General features: G+C 40.4%; 1 protein-coding gene and 1 long non-coding RNA gene across 4 annotated transcripts in view; one reads left to right on the plus strand and one right to left on the minus strand.

Annotated features, from left to right (window-relative positions):
• The window catches only part of LOC148002598 (uncharacterized), a 49,100-nt gene that overhangs the window by 15,988 nt on the left and 7,861 nt on the right, over positions 1-25,251 (plus strand). Inside the window, exon 3 of the mRNA XM_087577339.1 lies at positions 6,994-7,293. Within this exon, the coding sequence (XP_087433465.1) occupies positions 6,994-7,293 (300 nt within the window). The remainder of the gene's footprint in view (positions 1-6,993; positions 7,294-25,251) is intronic.
• On the minus strand, positions 12,034-17,516 carry LOC134480999 (uncharacterized). 3 transcript variants are annotated; one of them, XR_015633434.1, is made up of 3 exons: positions 17,303-17,516; positions 15,396-15,487; positions 12,034-13,492 (listed from the first exon to the last, which is right to left on the minus strand). It is a non-coding gene; the product is annotated as an uncharacterized LOC134480999 (long non-coding RNA). The 3 variants fall into 3 exon arrangements; XR_015633432.1 differs by having other exon boundaries at positions 15,396-15,505; XR_015633433.1 differs by having other exon boundaries at positions 15,396-15,528.

Raw genomic sequence — 25,251 nt, forward strand, 5'->3', positions numbered from 1 at the left:
GAGAAATGTACAGCATTTAAAGCTCTGAGGCAGGAATAGAAGCGGGAAGTGAAGCTTAGGGTGGGGGAGTTTGGGAAATGCCCAAGGATATAAGGTGAATCACTACACTGCAAGATATCCTCCTATAAAAAACATGTCTTCCGGGGACATGTTCTTTGAAAAGGTCGAACCCTTCTCAGGAATCTGCTCAGGGACATCCTGTGTTTTGCTCAGGCTGAAACATCCTGTCATTGCTCCCAGGGTCTTCCTGGGAGAGGCTTTAGTTCAACAATCTCATGTCTGTATGGCAGTCATTTCAAGGTTGAACCTCTGTGGCCATGCAGCCCAGAGTCACGTAGCCACCTTGAGCTATGCAGTCACAAAACGGCCAGGCCCAAATCCAATATGGCTCACTACAACAAAGATTCAGTTAAAAAACGATTTGGTCTCTTTCTGTCCTTCATTGATTTCAGTATCTATTTTTAAACAGAAATGTTTCTCTGGGATATGCTTGAACTGTGGGAGGACTTTAGAACTTTGAGCTAGAAGAACTATTGAGTGTTAAGAACTCTGTGGGGAGAAGTGCAAACAATCCTGAGAGCTAGAGGAGACAACTACTTCTGCCCACATTCCTGACACAAGAGGAACCCACCTAGTGCCCTCTGTTCCCTCTGGGAAAGAACATTCTTATCCTGGAATCTTGTTGGACCCCTCTCTAGCTCAGCATGAAGAGTTTCAGCACAATTTGATATGAAGAATACTAAAAAAAGAAACAAATCCTCTCCAATTTTGTGTTAAACTATCAACAAATCAGGCTCAGGGTCTGAACATATACGACCTTTAATAAGTCCTTGACCATTTGTTTCTGGATACTTTCTGAGAATTTCAGATGAGGCTATCTTTTAAAAATCTTTCCTACCAGGATGTGGCTGAACACAAACTTCCCATAGGGGTAGAAATATGAGAAGTTGTCCTAATGGGAATAGAATTGTTCATTGGAATAAATGAACATCATGGTTTGAAAAGGTAGGATTGCCATAGAGTTCTGTGTTTGAATGCTTGGCCCATAGGGAGTGACATTAGTAGGATGTGTGGCCTTGTGGGGTAGGTATGGCCTTGTTAGAGGAAGTTTTTCTCTGTGGAGGCGGGCTATAAGATCTTATATATGCTCAAGCCAATCCCAGTGGAATGGTTTTTGCCTTTTTTACCTGTGTATCGGGATGTATAATGCTCAGCTCCTCCAGCACCATGGTCTCCAGTACCATGTCAGCCTGGTCACTGCCATGCTTCCCACCATAATGATAACAGACTAAGCCTCTGAAACTATAAGCCAACCTCAATTAAATGTTTTCATTTATAACATTGGCCTTGATCACAATATCTCTTCAGAGCAAGGAAACCCAAACTAGGACTGTGTGTAAGAAAACTTTTTTCCCTTACATAGTGCCTCAACACCTATAGATTGTAGTAAAACAGGATCACATATGTCCCACTCAGATGAACAAATATTTGATAACAGGTGCTGTAGAGCTTTCTTTAATATCTTAAACTTTTACAACAATAGTATCTAAACCCTGTTCCCTATTTTATGATGAAGCTTATGTGAACTTAATAGCCTATCTGTCACTCAAGATAAGAATCCATTTCATATCTTTCTCTTAGCTCCTGATTTCCTAGATTCAAAATAGGAACCTTAGGAAAGAACTCATGGTTCTTGGATCCCATATGAGCTTGACCCATTTTTCTGTCTGTAGGTATAATTTCTGCATTACTATTCAATTCATACATGTACCATTTCACTACAGCTTTTCTGGGTCTTATTTAATTCTCTGTCCCCAATGCAAAGAACCTCTGAATTATATCATAGCAGAACCCCCCCACATCACCTCTGGAACATACGTTTATGAAAAAAAATCTGGAAGGTAGGAAACATGTGGAAAAAAACTAAAGGGTAGGAAACCCAGGAAATTAAAAAACTTTTGCAATAGAATATAAATTAAAATTATTTTTTCAAAGAATTTCACACCATGAACATTGTATGTGCATAATTTTCCCTTCCTCTTTCTCACTCCAATTCCTCCTCTCTCTTCCCTTCCTCTTTTCCTCTTAAATTAATCCACTGTGTCATTCTGAGTATCTGAAACTCTTCAGGTAGCATTTACTATCCTGAGTCCCAAGACACAGATCTGACTCTTTTCTTCCTGGGGGCTGAGGTTAAAGACGTACAACACCATACGTTCACAGACTGTTTTCAAATGAGGAAGGAGGTGTTACTAGGTATTACTAGTGTTACTTTGCTGTGATGAAATACCATGTGCAGATGCAACTTGGGGGGGGGAGTTCTATCTTCCTCACAGTTCCGTGTAACAGTTCACCGTACAAGCAATGAGGGCAGGAACTTACACAGTGAAAAAACCTGGAGGCAGGAGCTGGTGTAGAAGCCACAGAAGGATTCTGGTTACTGGTTTGCTTCATAAGGCATGCTAGGCTAAGAATGCAACCATTAACAATGAATGAGCTGGCAGAATACTGCAAATACAGAGGCGAATGAGAGCAGCAAACCACTGAACTGAGAACACGACCTCCGTTGAAGGATTCAGAGAAAGGACTGAAAGAGCTTGAAGGGGCTTGAGACCCCATATGAACAGCAATGCCAACCAACCAGAGCTTCCAGGGACTAAGCCACTACCCAAAGACTATACATGGACTGACCCTGTGTTCCAACTGCATAGGTAGCAATGAATAGCCTAGTAAGAGCACCAGTGGAAGGGGAAGCCCTTGGTCCTGCCAAGGCTGGACCCCCCCCCCCCCCAGTGAATGGGATTCTTGTGGGGAGGGTGGTAATGGTGGGAGGATGGGAAAGGGAACACTCATATAGAAGGGGAGAGGGAGAGGTTAGGGGGATGTTACTGGAAACTGGGAAAGGGAGTAACAATTGAAATGTAAATAAATACCCAATTTAATAAAGATGAAGAAAAAAACCCACAATGAATGGACTGGGCCCACTTCCCTTCACCAATAAAACAATTATAATAGGTAAATAATCTTGTTAATGAATAACCATCTGGGATGGGGCATAAATTTCTGCCACATTTGGAAGTTGAGCTGGGAAACACGATACTATGACTGTTAGAAAAAGACCTTCATCATCAGATTCAATGGATTTTTCACTTCTTTGCGTCACCCATCTCTTAATGCTTCCTCTCTGTGCACAAGAATCAGGTAAGTGTATTTTCTTTTATGTATGTTTAGCTGGAAGTGAGTGGCAAATAAATATTAGGTCACAGGACATTTACTTTTGCTCCAGTAGGTAAAGAGGATGTATGCTAGTTTCAGTTTGCTAACCATATACCTATAAAATCACACAGCTAGCAAATCATGTAATGTGAACATACTTGAAACAGTGACTATAGAGGATAGAATGATGAGAACAAAGGCAGGAATACAGCTTCTGAGGTGTGTACAACTTGCTCAAATTAGATGATTTCCTCTTTATCTCCTTGATGGAAGGATAAAGGCAAAGACAAGCTAGATCCAAAGCATCTCTCCACAGAATCCCTTGTCTTTGAATTATACCCTGTTTTCAAAATCAAGTATGCAGACCATGTAATGTTAAAAACCTTTTCGTATGTATTAAGACATTTTTATTATATAGACCAGCCTAAAAAAAATGTGCTTTATGGAATTCTCCATGATTACAAGCCGAGCTTTTGTAAGAATTCAACAAACGTTGTCATAGTAATTTTCTGTTTTCTTCAGGTTAAACAATAACTAGTTTCTTGAAGAATTCAGGTGAGGCGTCTTGAGAAGTAGCTCAGTAGATAAGAGTTAGGAGCACATGGCACTCTGTAAGAGAACCCAAGATCTGTCCCAAGCACCTACATCAAAATGCTCAAAAGCACCTTAAACTCAGGTGAAAAGATCGAAAGATCTCTTGCATCCTCTGTGGATCCCTGGGCACACATCCCCATCACAAGCATAATTAAAAATCAGGATTACATGTTTAAAAAATAATTGAGGAGAGAAAACAAAAACTATGCTAAACTGAAAAGAGAAACTGAGGTTTAGGGACAAAGCTTCTGCATAGCCTGGATAATGTCTGGAGTTCAATCTTTAGTATCAATAAATAATAAATTAGTATTGACTATGTTTGATGAGGAAGACTTCTGTCATGAAATAGCTCAGACTATAAAGGGAAGAGAATCTGGGAGCAAGTGATGATGAGGGGCTAGACAGTTCGGAAACTGTTGGGTAATCAGTGATGGACAGCTCAGATATTTATTTACTTATTTACTTATTTATTTTCGCTTGTTTGGGTTTTCATGTGTACTGTTCAGTCCTTTCCTGAGTGCAAGGAACAAACTACATATGGAATTTGGAATGTTTCTGGTAACATATAACTGTCAGATAACCTTGTGTTCTCATTTTATTCAATGCTGTGGGGCAGGTAATGTTACACCTATTTTTTTTTTTAAATTAAAAATGATATGGTGCAGGAAAAGAAAGAATTTCCAGGAGACCTCAGTCTTAAAAATTAGACCAAGTAAAACATGAGCACAGAACTGATAAGCACAGGGTTTCTCTCACAATAAAGTTGCCTCATGCATTTGAAAGGTCCCTGATACTTTTATACAGTTTAGATTCACTATATTGATTTTTAAAGTATTTGATACAAAATTGCTTGTAATTTGATTGTGAAGATGAAATGAGGGAAAAGCTTATGTCCTAAAATGGATCAAGGTGTGTAGGTTATTTTTTTTTAAGATTTATTTTATGCACATGAGTACACTGTTGCTCTCTTCAGACATACCAGAAGAGGACATCGTATCCTATTAGAGATGGTTGTGAGCCACCATGTGGTTGCTAGGAATTAAACTCAAGACTTCTGGAAGAGCAGTCAGTGTTCTTAACTGCTGAGCCATCCTTCCAGTCCCATGGTTGGGTTTTTAATTTTCGTATTTAAATAAAGCAGAGACTAAGGAAGATGGACAGCGTTCCACAGCAGAATCCAGACGTCTTTCCTTTTACTCTCTATAGCATATCTCCCTATACTATGGGTTTATTTTATCTGTTGTTGACTTAAAAAAAATAGATGACCACTTGGGATCTATTCATTTCTGTTTTTTTTAAATTTCTTGATAGATTTAATCAAATTTTTAGAGGTAATTTAGAGGAATTCATTAAATCTCAAAGTGTCAAATTTATAGCGATTACAAATAAAGCTTCAATAAATATAGTTGAGCAAATGTGCTTGTGGTTCAGTGGGACATCTTTTGAGTATGTGCTCAGAAGTGGTGTAGTTGCTCTTGAGGTAGAACTTTCTGAGAAACCACCAAATTGTTTTCCAAAGTGGTTGTACAGTTTGCCCGTCCATCAGCCATGAAGTAGAGTTCCCCTTGTTACACAACCTTGCCAGCATGCGCTGTCACTTGAGTTTATGATCTTGGCTATTCTGATAGATATAAAAGATGGAATCTCAGAGTCATTTTGATTTTCATTTCCCTAATGACTAAGGATGTTGAACATTGCTTTAAATGGTTTTTGTCCATTTGGGATTCCTATATTTAAAATTCTCTGTTTAGGGGTTGGGGATTTAGCTCAGTGGTAGAGCGCTTACCTAGGAAGCGCAAGGCCCTGGGTTTGGTCCCCAGCTCCGAAAAAAAAAAAAAAGAACCAAAATTCTCTGTTTAGCTCTGAACCCTATTTTTAATTGGGTTATCTGGATGTTTTACTGAGCATAAGAAGCAAATAAATTGCTAATCCTAAGACAGAGAGTGTTAGTAGAATACTCTGCAGAAGTATGTGACTATATATCTATATCTCTTAACAATGGATCTCATTTTCAAAATCTTCACAGAGGATAAAGGACAATTAAGAAATGGCTGTGTTGGTTAAGAGATGATATTTGGAATGTCACAAATAAAATCCAAAATGAGACAGAGAGAGGGAGAAGGAAAGGGAGAGAGTGGGAGGGGAGAGAGAGAAAGAGAAGGGAAGGGAGAGAGAGAGAGAGAGAGAGAGAGAGAGAGAGAGAGAGAGAGAGAGAGAGAGAGAGAGAGAGAGAGAGAGAGAGAGAGAAACTGTCCTGGGAGGAAACGTGACCATCTTCTGAACCTTCACAAGTCTGGCAAATATTGAGCAAATCAATCACCTGGCAGAAAATCCAAGGCTCTTTGCCTCACAATATTGGCACTTACAGTCATAAATATGGAGAAAAGATTCTCCCACCATATGTAAACAGGCTTCAGTGCAAGATTCTGGAACCCATCGCCTCCTTCATGACTATCCAAGGAGTGACATTTGAAGATGGATCCTGCTACAGGTGTCTGTTTAACACTTTTCCACAAGCAGCCATGGAACCTGGCTTAACATTTTAAGTATATAACACCTTCCTCAAGGGTCCCCTAATGTGGGGTAGACATTGTAGAGTTATAGTTTTTAAGGCCACTGTCCAGAGAAAGAAAGTTGGGTAATAAAATACTGATGATGATTAGTTCAAGTTACTTAGACAGGACAAAAGCAATGGAGGCCAATGGACGGTTGTGCCCCGGCAGCACTGTCTCCCACCTAACCTCATCTCTTTACATTATGCTGTACTGGCTTCCATTAAATGGGAGGAAAAAGCAGGAAAAATTTCTGAGTGTTGTTACTATTCCAGGATGAAGGCATGAGAAAAGAAAGAGACATCAGTCAAGAACAGAGAAAGGTAGAAACTGTGGAAGTTAGGGTTCAAGCTAGCAGGGTATCTCAGTACTAGTGAGAGCATTAGAGTTCCACATTATGCCTCTGTAATTATGAAGTGCTGAGGATGTGTATAATATAATTTATAGATGTATTAAAAGAGCAGGCAGTGGAAAGAGGAAAAGGAGCTGGAAGTTCAAGGATGTGTGTGAGGAGTTATCAGACAGGGATGTGTTTTCAGCATTTGTGTGTCATAGAAATTGGGGTAAATTCCATGCTCTCACAGGAGAGAATTTGGTATGACTTGCTTTTGTTTCCCTCTCTTTGTCTCAGCTGTATCTGAACAAGTAACTGAACTCCAGTCTGTGCCTAGCTCTGAAGATCTTCATAACCTTCATTGTTCTGCTGTGGGAAAGCCTGCCCCTGGAATCTCCATTTACCCATCACAAGTCACAGTACACCCAGCACAAGAGTACCTTGCTCAGAACCCCAATGCCACAGTGGCTGTCACTAAAACCTACAACAACTCTTTGAAAACTGCGAGGATCTTGAGTGTCCGGGATTTGGCTGTGTCCATGACTCACCCTGTGAGATACGAAGAGATGATAGTCCCTCTGCCAGGAAATAAAGGAGGTAAGTAAAAATAACGGTGGAATTAAAGGAGACTGTTGGTGCTGGGAAAACAGCTGAGTCTATAAAACTCTTGTCATGAAAGCATGACTCCAAATTCATGAAAAGCCAAGCGTAGGTGTGTGTCCTTGGAATCTCAGTGCTGGGGATGCAGGGACAGGCCAGTCCCTGGGGCTTATTGCTTAGACAGCCTAGACTAATCAGTGACCCTCTGCTCTCAGTGAAAGTCTCTAAATTAAAATAATGATGACAAAAACACAAGTCAGACCGTTCCTCTGGTTGATATTTCACTTTCATAGCACATAAATTACACAACCACATGCATACAATAAGCATGAACTTTCATATGCACTTGAACTTACAGAAGCATAGATATGCACACACATATACACACACAGGTAAGTTTTCAGGCATTCACTTACACATGTAGATACATGTGCTCACATATACACACATGAGAGGAGAGATAAATATCTTTTTAAAAAATCCATCATGACAAGTATTTGTGTAAATCAACTAATTTTGAAGAAGTAAACCAATACAATGTACACACATGATTAAGGAATCATACAATGAGGGCTGGTATGGTAGCACCTGGAGGTAGAAGCACAGGGATCTATGTAAATTCAGAGCCAGCCTGGAATGAATATACCAGGAGCAAAACCTCTATAGTTAGACCCTGTCTCCAAAAAGCAAATAAACAAACAAGCAAAAAAAACAAATACTAAATTAAACAATCTTGACAGTTTTTACCTAACCCTGTATGCTGCTCTTTTCCTATAATATAATAAATATAATATAATATCATTAATATATATATGTATGTATACTCACAAATTCTGTCATTAATACTTTTTGTTTCTGTTTTCCTTTATTTGGGGCTTGCCAATAGCTAATTTTTATCACATTATATATATAATATTAATATATATTAATATATATTAAGAATCAAGTTGGGAAGGAAGGGGTTTATTCAGCTTACATTTCCACATTGCTGTTCATCACCAAAGGAAGTCAGAACTGAAACTCAAGCAGGTCAGGAAGCAGAGACCATGAAGGGATGTTACTTACTGACTTACATCCCCTACCTTGCTTTCTTGTAGAACCCAAGACTACCAGCCCAGGGATGGTGTCACAAACCAGGTGCCCCCCATCACTAATTGAGAAAATGCCTTACAGCTGGATCTCATGGAGGCATTTCCTCAAGGGAGGCTCCTTTTTCTGTGATAACTCCAGCTTGTGTCAAGTTGTCACACAAAACCAGCCAATAAAATTGACCCCTTGTCAACTTGGCACACAAACACATCACTATTAAGCCCCTACCATTACTTACTTATTCATCTAAATTCCACAGTCTTTACAAATTCTTAAATATTAAAATTTCCATCTCTTTAAAATATCCAATCTCTTTTAAAATTCAAAGTCTTTTTTTCAATTCAAAGTCTGTTGGCTCCACGAAAATACTTCCTTTCTTCAAGTGAGAAAAATATCAGAGCACAGTCATAATCAAAATAAGAATCAAACTCTAACCATCCAATATCTGGGATCCACCCACAATCTTCCGGACTCCTCCAAGAGCTTGGGCCACTTCTCCAGCTCTGCCCTTTGTAGCACACACCTTATCTTCTAGCTGCCTGTTCTACGCTGCTGCTGCTGTTCTTGGTGGTCACCTCATGGTACCTGCATCTCCAAAACACTGTTGTTTGCCACTGCAACCAGGCTTCACCAATAGCCTCTCAAGGGCTCTCTTCATGGTGCTAAGCCTCAGCTCCTTTGCATGACCCCTTCAGTCCTCTGCCATCAATAGCAACTGAGGCTGCACCTTCACCAATGGCCTTCCATGGCCTCTCACAGTGCTGAGCCTCGGTGACTCTTCATGACCCCTTCTGGCCTTCAAAACCAGTACCACCTGGGTGACTCTTACACATTAACATGCCCAGCTCTGCATGAGGTACAACCTTAGCTACCTCACAACTCCCAAAAAACACTTCCCAGAAGATTTCACCTCAATGATGCTGGTCTCTTCTTAATCACTTATAATTTCTTAGCTCTAGCTAACCGGCATCAATAGTTACAGTAATGCAAAGGCTTGCTTTAATAGTTCTGGTATCTTGTTAATCACAATAGATTCTTCAGTTCCAGTTAAACAGATTCTTTAATCTTCCCTCTGAAATTTCACTAGCCAGACCTCCATCGTTTGCACTCTTCTCGAGCTTTTATAGAACATTCCACAGGGCTCTTTTCTTTTTTTTTTTTTTTGGCTAAGTTTTTTTTAATTTTAAAAATTTTCTTCATTGGATATTTTTATTTACATTTCAAATGTTATTCCCTTTACCTGTTTCCACCCTAAGCCCCCTATCACATCCCCCTCCACTTCTTCTATAAGGGTATTCCCCCTCCCCAACCACCCCTCTTCCTGTTGCCCCCAGACATTCCCCTACACTGGAGGGTCCAGCCTTGGCAGGACCAAGGTGTTCTCCACCCATTGGTGCTCAACAGGCCAACCTCTGCTACATATGCAGCTGAACCCATGGATCTGTACATGTGTACTCTTTGGGTAGTGGTGGAGTCTTTGGGAGCTCTGGTTGGTTGGTATTGTTTTTATGGGGTTGCAAGCCACTTCAGCTACTTCAATTCTTTCTCTATCTCCTCCAATGGGGGACCCCATTCTCCGTTCAATACTTTGCTGCTAGCATTCACCTCTGCATTTGTCATGCTCTGGCTGAGCCTCTCAGGAGACAGCTACATCAGCACTTCTTGCCATCAGCAATATTGTCTATATATTCTGTGTGTATATGGGCTGGATCACCAGTTGGGACAAGGCTCTGAATGTCCATTCCTTCAGTCTCTGCTCCAAACTTTGTCTCCTTATCTCCTCCTATGAGTATTTTGTTTCCCTTTCTAAGAAACGCTGAGCCATCTGCACTTCGGTTGCCCTTCTTTATCTTCATGTGGTCTGTGGATTATATCTTGTCTATTTCGAGCTTTTGAGTAATATCCACTTATCAGTGAGTGCATACCATGTGTGGTTTTTGTGACTGGGTTATGTCACTCAGGATGATATTTTCTAGTTCCATCCATTTGCCTAAGATTTCATGGGATCATGGTTTTTGATAGCTGAGTGTACTGCATTGTGTAGATGTACCACATTTTCTGTATCCATTCCTCTGTTGAAGGGTATCTGAATTCTTCCCAGTTTCTGGCTAATATAACTGCTACGAACATAGTGAAGCATGTGTCTTTCTTGTATGTTGCAGCATTATTGGCATTATTAACATATGCCAAAGAGAGGTATAAGTGGGTCCTCAGGTAGTGCACTATCTAATTTTCTGAGGAACCTCCAGAGTAATTTCCAGAGTTTTGTACCACTTTGCAATCCCACCAACAATGGAGGAGTGTTCCTCTTTCTCCACATCCTCACCAGCATCTGTTGTCACCTGAGTTTTTGATCTTAGCCATTCTGACTGGTGTGAGGTGGAATCTCAGGGTTGTTTTGATTTGCATTTCCTTGATGACAAAGGATGTTGAACATTTCTTTAGGTACTTCTCAACCGTTCGATATTCCTCAGCTGAGAATTCTTTGTTTCTTAGTAGGGTTATTTGGCTCTCTGGAGTCTAGCTTCCTGAGTTCTTTGTATATTTTGGATATTAGCCCTTTGTCTGATGTAGAATTGGTAAAGATCTTTCCCCAATCTGTTGTTTGCCATTTTGTCCTAATGATGGTGTCCTTTGCCTTACAGGAGCTTTGCAGTTTTATGAGGTCCCATTTGTTGATTATTGATCTTAGAGTGTAAGCGATTGGTGTTTTGTTCAGGAAAATTTCCCCTGTACCCATGTGTTCAAGGCTCTTCACCACTTTTTCTTCTATTTGAGTGTATTTGGCTTTCTGTGGAGGTCCTTGAACCACTTGGACTTGAGCTTTGTACAGGGCTATAAAAATGAATTGATTGGCATACTTCTACATACTGATCACCAGTTAAACCAGCACCATTTGTTGAAAATGTTGTCTTTTTTTTTTTATTAACTTGAGTATTTCTTATATACATTTTGAGTGTTATTCCCTTTCCCGGTTTCCGGGCAAACATCCCCCTCCACCCTCCCCTTCCTTATGGGTGTTCCCCTCCCAACCCTCCCCCCATTGCCGCCCTCCCCCCAACAGTCTAGTTCACTGGGGGTTCAGTCTTAGCAGGACCCAGGGCTTCCCCTTCCACTGGTGCTCTTACTAGGATATTCATTGCTACCTATGGGGTCAGAGTCCAGGGTCAGTCCATGTATAGTCTTTAGGTAGTGGCTTAGTCCCTGGAAGCTCTGGTTGCTTGGCATTGTTGTACTTTTGGGGTCTCGAGCCCCTTCAAGCTCTTCCAGTTCTTTCTCTGATTCCTTCAACGGGGGTCCTATTCTCAGTTCAGTGGTTTGCTGCTGGCATTCGCCTCTGTATTTGCTGTATTCTGGCTGTGTCTCTCAGGAGCGATCTACATCCGGCTCCTGTCGGTCTGCACTTCTTTGCATCATCCATCTTGTCTAAATGGATGGCTGTATATGTATTGGCCACATGTGGGGCAGGCTCTGAATGGGTGTTCCTTCAGTCTCTGTTTTAATATTTTTCCTTTCTCTTCCCTGCCAAGGGTATTCTTGTTCCCCTTTTAAAGAAGGAGTGAAGCATTTACAGTGTAAGACTCTCAGAGAGAATCTTCTCTCAGGAGGGAGATCCTCGCCCAATGACCAGTCCGAGTCCACAGGCTGTAATCTGTAAGAGGATTTTTATTGATCAGGATACACAGGTATCTGTGGCGTCCCAGTCAATTTGGAAGACTGGCGTGCCTAGCAGAACCAGGGACGGGATTTTATAGGGCATTGGGGAGCAGAAGCAGGCTTACAGAAGCAGATGCATGGTTACAGGGATGTGATTGGTGGAGTAAATGAGGCATACGTGTATGTTATTTATTTTGGCTATAATCATAACAGTGAGTTAGCAAAAAGTACATGGTGGTCAGAGCTTCCGGGGGGTCAGGGACTTTTTCTTTTTCCTATCAGGTGGCCCATGGAGCAATGTCCATAATTTAGTCTGGTTTTTGTATTTTGTTTTCTTTTCTGGTCTGTTTCGTCTAAATGATGGGTCAGCTTGTCTCACATATCTAAAAACTTACTTTTTATTTCTATAGTTGAGGGCCTTGGACTTGTACAATTTCCTTTCTTGGAGGGGGTCTTTTATTCCCCCATTTTCTTTTTTTTTGTCCTTGAGTGGAATCTTCCACTCAACTTGGTTAAGGTACCTCTGTTTTTTGTTGTTTCGCCATCTGATACTGTTGTCTCAGCACAAAAGTTTGAATGACTGAAAGTCTGTATTTCTTACTATTCCTGTCTGATCTATATAGAAACAACATTTTTTTTAGTGTAGCACACAGACTCTTTCTTTAAGGAATATCAGGTCTAATCTTCTCCTGTTTTGAAGGACTACCTCTGAGAGGGAGGTTAGGTGTTCTTGGAGGTCAGCTAAAAAGTCTTTTTTTAATTTTTTTTATATCTGAGTCAATGGCAATTTTGAATTTTCTATAAGCCTTGCATTATAGGGCAACAGCAGATGTCCTTGTGCTGCCCTTGTAGCACCTAGATAGCCTTAAATAATTTTCAACTCTCTTTTGTGTCTTATTAAGTCTTTAGCATCAGGATTCTAATTTGGACAATATCTGAACCTATACACCAAGGTCTTTTAGAACTTTTAAACTTATATAGGTTGTGATCCCTGAGGCACAGTCCCAAGAAGTGTTAGGAGTACTAGCATATGTAATGTTACATCATTTGTAATAAAAATCAAGCCTATCTTTACACCTATTCTGAGGGAACCCAGGGCAAACAGGCAAACATGAAATTCTTGTTTCTAAAACACACTCCTCAAGTGAGCATTATAGCAACCTCCCAGTCACTTAAGTCTAGGGAGCTTTTTGAAGATCTGAGTGTCCCTCTAGGTCCCAGCTCTCAGCCCCAACAGCTAGTACGCTGCTGGTGAGGGCTGAGACTTGATGGCTATCAGGGTGGTCAGCAGCACCAGGTACGGTCCTTTCCAGTGAGGCTCGAGTGTCTGGGCTCAGTGTAGCTGTAGTCTCTAACCTGGAACTGATGACATGTCTCAGGGGTCTCCAGGGCATAGGCTGCTGTCAACTGTGAGCAGATTTCTTTCTGTATCACCGGTAGGTCTTTTAGCCTGGCATATAAATCATTATTACTATGACATGTTGGATCAGTAACATCATCTAATACAGTCAGGGGAGCTGAGGCCCCGTATAAGATCTCAAAGGGGGTAAGGCTGAATCTGGAAGGAATATTTCTTGCTCTGAAGAGAGCAAGAGGGAAGGAGTGTCACCCAGTCTGTGTCAGTCTCCATGGTTAATTTGGTCAGGGTCTCTTTTAGAGTCTTATTTATTTATTTTACCTGTCCTGAACTTTGAGGTCTGTAAATACAACGTAATTTTTAATCAACCTCTAAATACTTGGCCACACCCTGGCTTACCTTGGCAACGAAAGTAGGGCTGTTGTCTGACCAGATTACCTTGGGCATTCTAAATCGGGGGAAGATTTCTTCTAGTATCTTCTTGATGACTATTGAGCCCGTCTCTTGCTTGGTGGGGAAAGCTTCTACCTATTCTTGAAAAGATATCTATAAACACTAGGAGACATTTATAACCATATTTTTCTGGTTTTATCTCTGTGAAGTCCACTTCTCAGTAGTATCCAGGCCGTTCCCCACGGAGCCTCCTACCACAGTCAACTTTCCTGAAAACAGTTATCTTTTGGCCTGGTATACATCAGTGTACTATCTGTTCCACGAGATACTTGAGACCTGTGACATAATATTTAGTTTTTGAAAACGTCTGGATGAGTTTGCTTACCCCTAAGTGAGTCTATTGATGCATTTGTTTTACCATGGCCTCTGCCTATTTTTGTAGCAGGATCTTCTTTCTCGTTGAGGTGTACCAGAGTCTCTTCCTCGGCCTGGCTGGGTCATGGAGGACCCTTAACATAGCCAGAATCTCTTTTTTTCTTGCCCTCAGATGTCAGCAGGCCCCTCTGTTGATGGGCTGTAGCAAAGGCATACGTGCTGTCCACATAGATGTTAAGTCTCCTTCTCGGCTCAAGGGCTTTGGTGAGGGGAGCGAGCTCTACCCCCTGAGTAGTGGTGTCTTCTGGTAGGGCCTGAGCCCAAATGACTCTGTTTCCATCTGCCACTGCTGTCCCAGCCCATCTTTTTTCTTCTGTAAGAAGCTGTTCCCATCTATGAACCAGATGGCATCTACCCCCTCTGGTAACTGGTCAGTCAGATCTTTATGCCACCCCTGTGTTTTAGTGAGCACCTGCTGACAGTCATGAATGGGAGTGTCTAGGTCGGGGTCTGGGAGCAGGGTTGCAGGGTTTAGACTCGTAGGGGCAGTCTGGAATCACAAGGAACAAGTGGGATACCCGGCCCACGCCAAGGTCCACCGTTCTTCGGGTAGTCCATGAGTATCATTTGTTGCCGGTAATCCCCTGTACTCAAGGTCTTTTGCTGGACACTAGCCAATTTGGGCGTAGGAGCACAGAGTGTTGGGCCCCCATATTCACAAAACAACTGGGCGGGCTTTCCTTTTATCTTTTCGCATAGCCAGCACTCTAGGACCAAGAGGCTTGCCTTCCGGGCTGCTGGAGAGGCCCCTCTTGTTCTTTTTGGGGCAGTCCCTGACCCAGTGTCCTTTTTCCTTGTGATAGGCACACTGATCTTTAGCTAGGAATTCTCTTCTGTTGCCAGGTACTGTCTTCTTAGGTTCCCTAACTACTGTGGCCAGTATATATTTCTCTCCTGTCTTTTATCCCTCTTTAGCTCTCCAACTTCTTTTTCTTTTTGTTTCTTTTTTTTCTTAGCTTTCTGTTCTTTTTACCTTCTTTCCTCTTTCTCTTCCTCAGACTTTCTCTGCAACTTACATTAACTCTCAGCAACTTAGCTTAACCCTTTAAATTTCTGTAACTTTCTCTCTTTATATCTTTTCCTTATCTTAGCCAGATTAGTGGGGCATTTTCCAGCTCCTCGGAGACCCACCCTTGGAGCCTGGTGGCAGACCTGGAGCACTCCCTACCTTCAGGGGTATTCAAGTCAACAGTCAGGAGTGAGGGTCTTCCATCTATGTCTGGAACATTCTTTCTGGCCTCTAGCAGGATTCTGTCTTTCCTCGGTGGTAAAGAAGACCTGTAACAGTTACTAACAAGCATCTCAAACGGGATGGTGAGAAAACAAGAGAATCTTGAGAATAGAGGTCCACTGAAGAGGACAAATAGCATTTAGTCACACAGCTAAGCCAAGAGGCTTTCTTGGGACAAAAAGGCCATTGTAAAAATAAGCACAAGCTTTGTGTCTGTGAAACAGGACGGCAAGCAAAGAGGGAGCTGATCTGTTACCGACTATCTCTCTGGACTTAAGAACTAATAACAAAAGGATGGAGAGATGGTTAGGACCTGGATGCTAGATGCCAAGTGGCTGACAAAAGAATTGTAACCAGTTCACCTGGGACTTTCAGGACCTCAGTAGCAGCCCTTTACCAAACTGTCTCATTGGGTTAAATGCCCATGGAAAGGAAAACATTAATACTGACCTTGGCCACAGCCAAAGCCTGAATTCTAAATTTTGACTGGCAAAACAAAGTTCTTCACAGTTTGTTGCAGATTCTTTTTGAAACTATTTTAGGGGCTTCTCTGTCCCCCAACCTGGGGCATTTTGACCACAGGGGCAGGAACTGGCTGCTGTGGGGATAGGATCAAAGGCACTCTCCATGTCAATGATGACTAACAGGGAAGGTTACTTAATGTTGGAGATCAACTCCTCTCTTGGAATAGGGCCAGCAGATAAGGCAGGCTCCCTTAAAGAACTCCTAATGAACGCTCTCCTTCTGTGAGCAAGTGTTGAAGGTCTGGTCACTGAAGGCAGCAACTGGAATTATTATTTTTTCAGGGCCAAAAGTCTCATAAAACAACCACTAACTCTACGCTATCTTCTTGTTGTCAAAGCCGGCCGGCCTCATCACCTTGAAACTCCTCTTACGCTGACTTGGCCAGAGCTGCGCCACTGCCCACGCGCAGCCTGCAGCTTGCTAGCAGGCCTGTATGCTTGTCACCCTCAGCCCCTACATTTTCCTACTCTGTGCTGTCCCTTCCTTAGAAGCTGTGAATGTTTAAGCAACAGGGAGAATTTTTCTTCAGGATCTAAGGTAAAGCTTTCAGGCTCTTGTTAATACCTGCTTCAGACAGGGTCACTCACTAACCTGGAGTTCTTCATACACAACTGTTAACAGCAGCTAGACTGGACAAGGGGAGCAAAGGGAGGGGCATCTCTCCTTGGGGAGGAGGCTAAGAGAGAAAGATAAAACAATTTTTCTCAAGCAAATTATTTCCAAGTTAAGCACCAAGAGGACCAAGTAAAACTCCTTGACAAACAAAGCAAACAGTTTCATGATTTCAAACACAGTTGTCAGTCCAAGATTTTAAACACAGTCGTCTGTCCAAAGTCCAAAAACGAAACAAAAGCCAAAAAGACACTCGACAATACCACAGAAAACAAACCAGACAAACAAAACCAAGACAAAGCATCCTATAACCAATTTCCACAGATGTTCAAAGAAAATTAGGACACAAAGAAGACAAACAATTCCAACAGACAGACAGACGCACCGCGAGGCTTCGGTGTCAAACTGAAACCAAAAATTCAGACAGAGGCGACGAGGGTCCGGATCCTTCAGTGGATCCGGCTCTCTCCTCTCTCCTCCAACCCCAAACCACGTATCCTTCCAATACAGGCTGAGCCCCAAAAAACCGGGCTCTAAACACCCTTGGAACGTCTTCCAGGGCTGCGGGGGAGAAGTCCGAGCTCCTCAGCTCCTTCTCTGGCCCGCCCAAATACAAACGGTATAGACCCAAGCCAAGTAACTAAGCATTTACAGAACAAGTCACAAAGCAAGACAAGACAGGACAAGACAAATGCTGGCCAGCTTACCTCCCGGTGGGTGGTCAGTGGTCTCTGGGCAGAGGATCTCCGATCCCGGACGAGCCCCCATATGTAAGACTCTCAGAGAGAATCTTCCCTCAGGAGGGAGATCCTCGAGCCCAATGACCAGTCCGAGTCCACAGGCTGTAATCTGTAAGAGGATTTTTATTGATCATTATACACAGGTATCTGTGGCGTACCAGTCAATTTGGAAGACTGGCGTGCCTAGCAGAACCAGGGACGGGTTTTTATAGGGCATTGGGGAGCAGAAGCAGGCTTACAGAAGCAGATGCATGGTTACAGGGATGTGATTGGTGGAGTAAATGAGGCATACGTGTATGTTATTTATTTTGGCTATAATCATAACAGTGAGTTAGCAAAAAGTACATGGTGGTCAGAGCTTCCGGGGGGTCAGGGACTTTTTCTTTTTCCTGTCAGGTGGCCCATGGAGCAATGTCCATAATTTAGTCTGGTTTTTGTATTTTGTTTTCTTTTCTGGTCTGTTTCGTCTAAATGATGGGTCAGCTTGTCCCACATATCTAAAAACTTACTTTTTATTTCTATAGTTGAGGGCCTTGGGCTTGTACAATTTCCTTTCTGGGAGGGGGGTCTTTTAACAGAAAATGTTGTCTTTTTTTCCCACTGGATTGTTTTAGCTTCTTTGTCAAAGAAAAACCAGAGGTGTGTGGGTTCATTTCTGGGTCTTCAATTCTATTGCACCGATCTATCTGCCTATCTCTGTGCCAATATCATACAATTTTTATCACTATTGCTCTGTAATATCGCTTGAGGACAGGGACAGTGATTCCCCCAGAAGTGTTTTTACTGTTGAGGATAGTTTTTGCTATCCTGGGTTCTTTGTTATTCCAAATGACTTTGCAAATTGCTCTTTCTAAGTCTATGAAAAATTGAGTTGTAATTTTGATGGGGATTGCATTGAATCTGTAGATTACTTTTGGCAAGGTGGCCATTGTAACTATATTAATCCTGACAATCTATGAGCATGGGAGATCTTTCTATCTTCTTCAATTTCTTTCTTCAGAGATTTGAAGTTATTGTCATACAGATCTTTCACTTGCTTGGTTAGAGTCACATTGAGGTATTTTATGTTATTTGTGACTATTGTGAAGGTGTCATTTCCCTCATTTCTTTCTCAGCTTGTTTATCCTTTGAGTAGAGGAAGGCTACTGATTTGTTTGAGTTAATTTTATGCTCAGCCACTTTGCTGAGGTTTTTTTTTTTTAAATCAGGCTTAGTAGTTCTCTGGTGGAACTTTTGGGGTCACTTAAATATACTATCATATCACTGGCAAATAGTGATATTTTGACTTTTTCCTTTCCAATTTATATCCCTTTGACCTCATTTTGTTTTCTGAATGCTCTGGGTAGGACTTCGATTACTATATTGAATAAGTAGGGAGAGAGTGGGCAGCCTTGTCTAGTCCCTGATTTTAGTGTATTGCTTCAAATTTCTCTCCGTCTAGTTTTATGTTGGCTACTGGTTTGCTGTATATTGCTTTTACTATGTTTAGGTATAGGTATGAATTCCTGTTCTTTCCAAGACATTTATCATAAAAGGGTGTTGAATTTTGCCAAATGCTCCCTGAGCTTCTCATAAAATGATCATGTGGGTTTTTTCTTTGCATTTGTTTACATAGTGGATTAAGTTGGTGGATTTCCATATATTGAATCATCCCTGCATCCCTGAAATGAAGCCTACTTGATCATGATGGATAATTGTTTTAGTATGTTCTTGGAATCAGTTTGTGAGGATTTTATGAAGTATTTTTGCATCAGTATTCATAAGGGAAATTGGTCTGAATTTCTCTTTCTTTGTTGGGTCTTTGTGTGGTTTAGGTATAAGCGTAATTGTGGCTTCATAGAAGGAATTAGGTAATGTTCCTTCTGTTTCTGTTTTGTCGAATGATTTGGACAGTATTGGTTTTAGTTCTTCTATAAAGGTCTGATAGAATTCTGCATTAAACCTATCTAGTTCTGGGATTTTTTCAGTTGGGAAACTTGTAATAACTGCTTCTATTTCTTTAGGAGTTATGGAATTATTTAGATGGTTTGTGTGATCCCGATTTAACTTTGGTACCTAGTATCTGTCTAGAAAATTGTCCTTTCCTCAAGATTTTCCAGTTTTGTTGAATATAGGCTTTTGTAGTAGGATCTAGTGATTTTTTGAATTTCCTCAGATTCTATCATTATGTCTTCCTTTTCATTTCTGATTCTGTTAATTAGGACACATTCTCTGTGCCCTCTGGTTAATCTGGCTAAGGTTTTATCTATCTTGTTGATTTTCTCAAAGAATCAGCTTCTGATTTTGTTGATTCTTTCTATAGTCCTTTTTGTTTCTATTTGGTTGACTTCAGCTCTGAGTTTGATTATTCCCTGCCTTGTATTCCTCTCGGGTGCATTTGCTTCTTTTTCTTCTAGAGCTTTTAGGTGTGCTGTCAAGCTGCAAATGTATGCTCTCTACTGTTTCTTCTTGGAGGAAAACTCTGAGTTTTCCTCTCAGCACAGCTTTCATTGTGTCCCATATGTTTGGGTATGTTGTGCCTTTATTTTCATTAAATTCTAAAAAGTCTTTAGTTCCTTTCTTTCTTTCTTTCTTGACCAAGTTAATGATGAGTAGAGCATTGTTCAACTTCCATGTGTATGTGGGATTTCTGTTGTTATTGTTGTTATTAAAGACCAGCCTTAATCTGTGGTGATTTGATAGGATGCATAGGATTATTTTAATCTTCTTGTATCTGTTGAGGCCTGTTTTGTGACCAATTATAGGGTCAATTCTGGAGAAGGTACCATGAGGTTCTGAGAAGACGGTATATTCTTTTGTTTTCAGATGAAATGTTCTATAAATATCTGTTAAATACATTTGGTTCATAACTTCTGTTAGTTTCCCTGTGTCTCTGTTTAGTTTTTGTTTCCATGATGAGAGTAGGGTGTTGAAATCTCCTACTATTATTGTGTGAGGTGCAATGTGTTCTTTGAGCTTTAGTAAGATTTCTTTTATGAATGTAGTTGCCCTTGCAGTTGAAGCATAGATATTTAGGATTGAGAGTTCGTCTTGGTAGATGTTTCCTTGGATGAATATGAAGTGTCTTTCCTTATCTTTTTTGATAACTTTTGACTAAAAGTTGATTTTATTCGATATTAGAATTGTAACTCCAGCTTGTGACCATTTGCTTCAAAGTTGTTTTCCAGCCTTTTACTCTGAGGTAGTGTCTGTCTTTGTCACTGAGGTATATTCTCTGTATACAGCAAAATGCTTGGTCCTCTTTATGTATCTCGTCTGTTAGCCTATGTCTTTTTATTGGGGAATTGTGCCCATTGATGTTAAGAGATATTAAAGAAGAGTGATTGTTGTTTCCTGTTATTTTTGTTGTTAGAGGTGGAATTATGTTTGTGTGGCTCTATTCTTTTTGGTTGTAAGGAGGTTACTTTCTTGCTTTTTCTAGGGTGTATTTTCCCTCCGTGTGTTAGAGTTTTCCATCTACTATCCTTTGTAGGGCTGGATTTGTAGAAAGATATTGTGTAAACTTGGTTTTTTCATGAAATACCTTGGTTTCTCCATCTATGTTAATTGAGAGTTATACTGGATATAGTAGCCTGGTCTGGCATTTGTGTTCTCTTAGGGTCTGTATGACATCTTCCCCGGATCTTCCATACTTTGTAGTCTCTAGTGAAAATCTGATGTAATTCTGATAGGTCTGCCTTTATATATAACTTGATCTTCTTCCCTAACTCCTTTTAATGTTCTTACTTTTGTGCATTTGGTGCTTTGACTACTATGTGATGGGAGAAATTTCTTTTCTGGTCCAATCTCTTTGGAGTTCTGTAGAATTCTTGTGTGTTTATTGGCATCTCTTTAGGTTAGGGAAATTTTCTTCTATAATGTTGTTGAAGATATTTACTGGCTCTTTAAGTTGGGAGTCTTCACACTCTTCTCTACCTATTATCCTTAGGTTTGATCTTCTCATTGTTTTCTGTATTTCCTGTATTTTTAAACTTAGAAGCTGTATGAGTTACTTTTCACATTGCTGTGACACAATACATGATAAAAGGGGCAAAATGAAGGAAGATGGTATTTGAATTCATGGTCCTAGGGTACACAATAGTGAAGACGAAACAGCATCAGCAACATGGAACTAGTCATATTGCATCTACCATCAGAAAGCAAACAGAGATAACTATTGGTGCTTACCTCAACTTCTCCATTTTATTTTGTTTGGTTTAGACTATGGAGTGGTTCCTCCCATATTCATGATCAGTATGTAGACACAGCTAAAATTAATAGTCATTGGAGAGGTGGTATAAACCGAATACACTAGAAGCTTTCTCTAACATGTCCACATTAGAAGTTGATTTAAATGAAATCACTAAATAACAGAGGACATAGATATCCAACTGCTCATTTCTGGTCATCAAGTCAAGCTTCCAGTATAAGGTTTGGATTATATCTAATTGAGTTTTTGGCTAAAGAGGACCCATGGAAATCCCTAAAAACCAGGCTGATGGCAAGATTAGAGGTTGGGAGCTCTCTGCTCCCAGATCCCAGATCCAAACACACCAGAAAAGCAAGATCTAGTTTCAAAATCATATTTGATCATGATGCTGGAGGACTTCAAGAAAGACATGAAGAACTCCCTTAGAGAACAAGTAGAAGCCTACAGAGAGGAATCGCAAAAATGCCTGAAAGAATCGCAAAAATCCCTGAAAGAATTCCAGGAAAACATAAATAAACAAGTAGAAGCCCATAGAGAGGAGACACAAAAATCCCTGAAAGAATTCCAGGAAAAAATAAATAAACAAGTAGAAGCCCATAGAGAGGAGACACAAAAATCCCTGAAAGAATTCCAGGAAAACACAATCAAACAGTTGAAGGAATTAAAAATGGAAATAGAAGCAATCAAGAAAGAACACATGGAAACAACCCTGGATATAGAAAACCAAAAGAAGAGACAAGGAGCTGTAGATACAAGCTTCACCAACAGAATACAAGAGATGGAAGAGAGAATCTCAGGAGCAGAAGATTCCATAGAAATCATTGACTCAACTGTCAAAGATAATGTAAAGTGGAAAAAGCTACTGGTCCAAAACATACAGGAAATCCAGGACTCAATGAGAAGATCAAACCTAAGGATAATAGGTTTAGAAGAGAGTGAAGACTCCCAGCTCAAAGGACCAGTAAATATCTTCAACAAAATCATAGAAGAAAACTTCCCTAACCTAAAAAAAGAGATACCCATAGACATACAAGAAGCCTACAGAACTCCAAATAGATTGAACCAGAAAAGAAACACCTCCCGTCACATAATTGTCAAAACACCAAACGCACAAAATAAAGAAAGAATATTAAAAGCAGTAAGGGGAAAAAGGTCAAGTAACATATAAAGGGAGACCTATCAGAATCACACCAGACTTCTCGCCAGAAACTATGAAGGCCAGAAGATCCTGGACTGATGTCATACAGACCCTAAGAGAACACAAATGCCAGCCCAGGTTACTGTATCCAGCAAAACTCTCAATTAACATTGATGGAGAAACCAAGATATTCCATGACAAAACCAAATTTACACAATATCTTTCTACAAATCCAGCACTACAAAGGATAATAAATGGTAAAGCCCAACATAAGGAGGCAAGCTATACCCTAGAAGAAGCAAGAAACTAATCGTCTTGGCAACAAAACAAAGAGAATGAAAGCACACAAACATAACCTCACATCCAAATATGAATATAAAGGGAAACAATAATCACTATTTCTTAATATCTCTCAATATCAATGGCCTCAACTCCCCAATAAAAAGACATAGATTAACAAACTGGATACGCAACGAGGACCCTGCATTCTGCTGCCTACAGGAAACACACCTCAGAGACAAAGACAGACACTACCTCAGAGTGAAAGGCTGGAAAACAACTTTCCAAGCAAATGGTCAGAAGAAGCAAGCTGGAGTAGCCATTCTAATATCAAATAAAATCAATTTCCAACTAAAAGTCATCAAAAAAGATAAGGAAGGACACTTCATATTCATCAAAGGAAAAATCCACCAAGATGAACACTCAATCCTAAATATCTATGCCCCAAATACAAGGGTACCTACATAGGTAAAAGAAACCTTACTAAAGCTCAAAACACACATTGCACCTCACACAATAATAGTGGGAGATTTCAACACACCACTCTCATCAATGGACAGATCATGGAAACAGAAATTAAACAGTGATGTCGACAGACTAAGAGAAGTCATGACCAAATGGACTTAACGGATATTTATAGAACATTCTATCCTAAAGCAAAAGGATATACCTTCTTCTCAGCTCCTCATGGTACTTTCTCCAAAATTGACCATATAATTGGTCAAAAAACGGGCCTCAACAGGTACAGAAAGATAGAAGTAATCCCATGGGTGCTATCGGACCACCACGGCCTAAAACTGGTCTTCAATAACAATAAGGGAAGAATGCCCACATATACGTGGAAATTGAACAATGCTCCACTCAATGATAACCTGATCAAGGAAGAAATAAAGAAAGAAATTAAAAACTTTTTAGAATTTAATGAAAATGAAGATACAACATACTCAAACTTATGGGACACAATGAAAGCTGTGCTAAGACGAAAACTCTTAGCGCTGAGTGCCTGCAGAAAGAAACAGGAAAGAGCATATGTCAGCAGCTTGACAGCACACCTAAAAGCTCTAGAACAAAAAGAAGCAAATACACCCAGGAGGAGTAGAAGGCAGGAAATAATCAAACTCAGAGCAGAAATCAACCAAGTAGAAACAAAAAGGACCATAGAAAGAATCAACAGAACCAAAAGTTGGTTCTTTGAGGAAATCAACAAGATAGATAAACCCTTAGCCAGACTAACGAGAGGACACAGAGAGTGCGTCCAAATTAACAAAATCAGAAATGAAAAGGGAGACATAACTACAGATTCAGAAGAAATTCAAAAAATCATCAGATCTTACTATAAAAACCTATATTCAACAAAATTTGAAAATCTTCAGGAAATGGACAATTTCCTAGAGAGATACCAGGTATCGAAGTTAAATCAGGAACAGATAAACCAGTTAAACAACCCCATAACTCCTAAGGAAATAGAAGCAGTCATTAAAGGTCTCCCAACCAAAAAGAGGCCAGGTCCAGACGGGTTTAGTGCAGAATTCTATCAAACCTTCCTAGAAGACCTCATACCAATATTATCCAAACTATTCCACAAAATTGAAACAGATGGAGCCCTACCGAATTCCTTCTACGAAACCACAATTACTCTTATACCTAAACCACACAAAGACACAACAAAGAAAGAGAACTTCAGACCAATTTCCCTTATGAATATCGACGCAAAAATACTCAATAAAATTCTGGCAAACCGAATTCAAGAGCACATCAAAACAATCATCGACCATGATAAAGTAGGTTTCATCCCAGGCATGCAGGGATGGTTTAATATACGGAAAACCATCGACGTGATCCATTATATAAACAAACTGAAAGAACAGAACCACATGATCATTTCATTAGATGCTGAGAAAGCATTTGACAAAATTCAACACCCCTTCATGATAAAAGTCCTGGAAAGAATAGGAATTCAAGGCGCATACCTAAACATAGTAAAAGCCATATACAGCAAACCAGTTGCTAACATTAAACTAAATGGAGAGAAACTTGAAGCAATCCCACTAAAATCCGGGACTAGACAAGGCTGCCCACTCTCTCCCTACTTATTCAATATAGTTCTTGAAGTTCTAGCCAGAGCAATCAGACAACAAAAGGAGATCAAATGGATACAGATCGGAAAAGAAGAGGTCAAAATATCACTATTTGCAGATGACATGATAGTATATTTAAGTGATCCCAAAAGTTCCACCAGAGAACTACTAAAGCTGATAAACAACTTCAGCAAAGTGGCTGGGTATAAAATTAACTCAAATAAATCAGTTG

Source organism: Rattus norvegicus, chromosome 11, assembly GCF_021556685.1.
Source record: "Rattus norvegicus strain SHRSP/BbbUtx chromosome 11, alternate assembly SHRSP_T2T, whole genome shotgun sequence".
Lineage (NCBI taxonomy): Eukaryota > Metazoa > Chordata > Mammalia > Rodentia > Muridae > Rattus > Rattus norvegicus.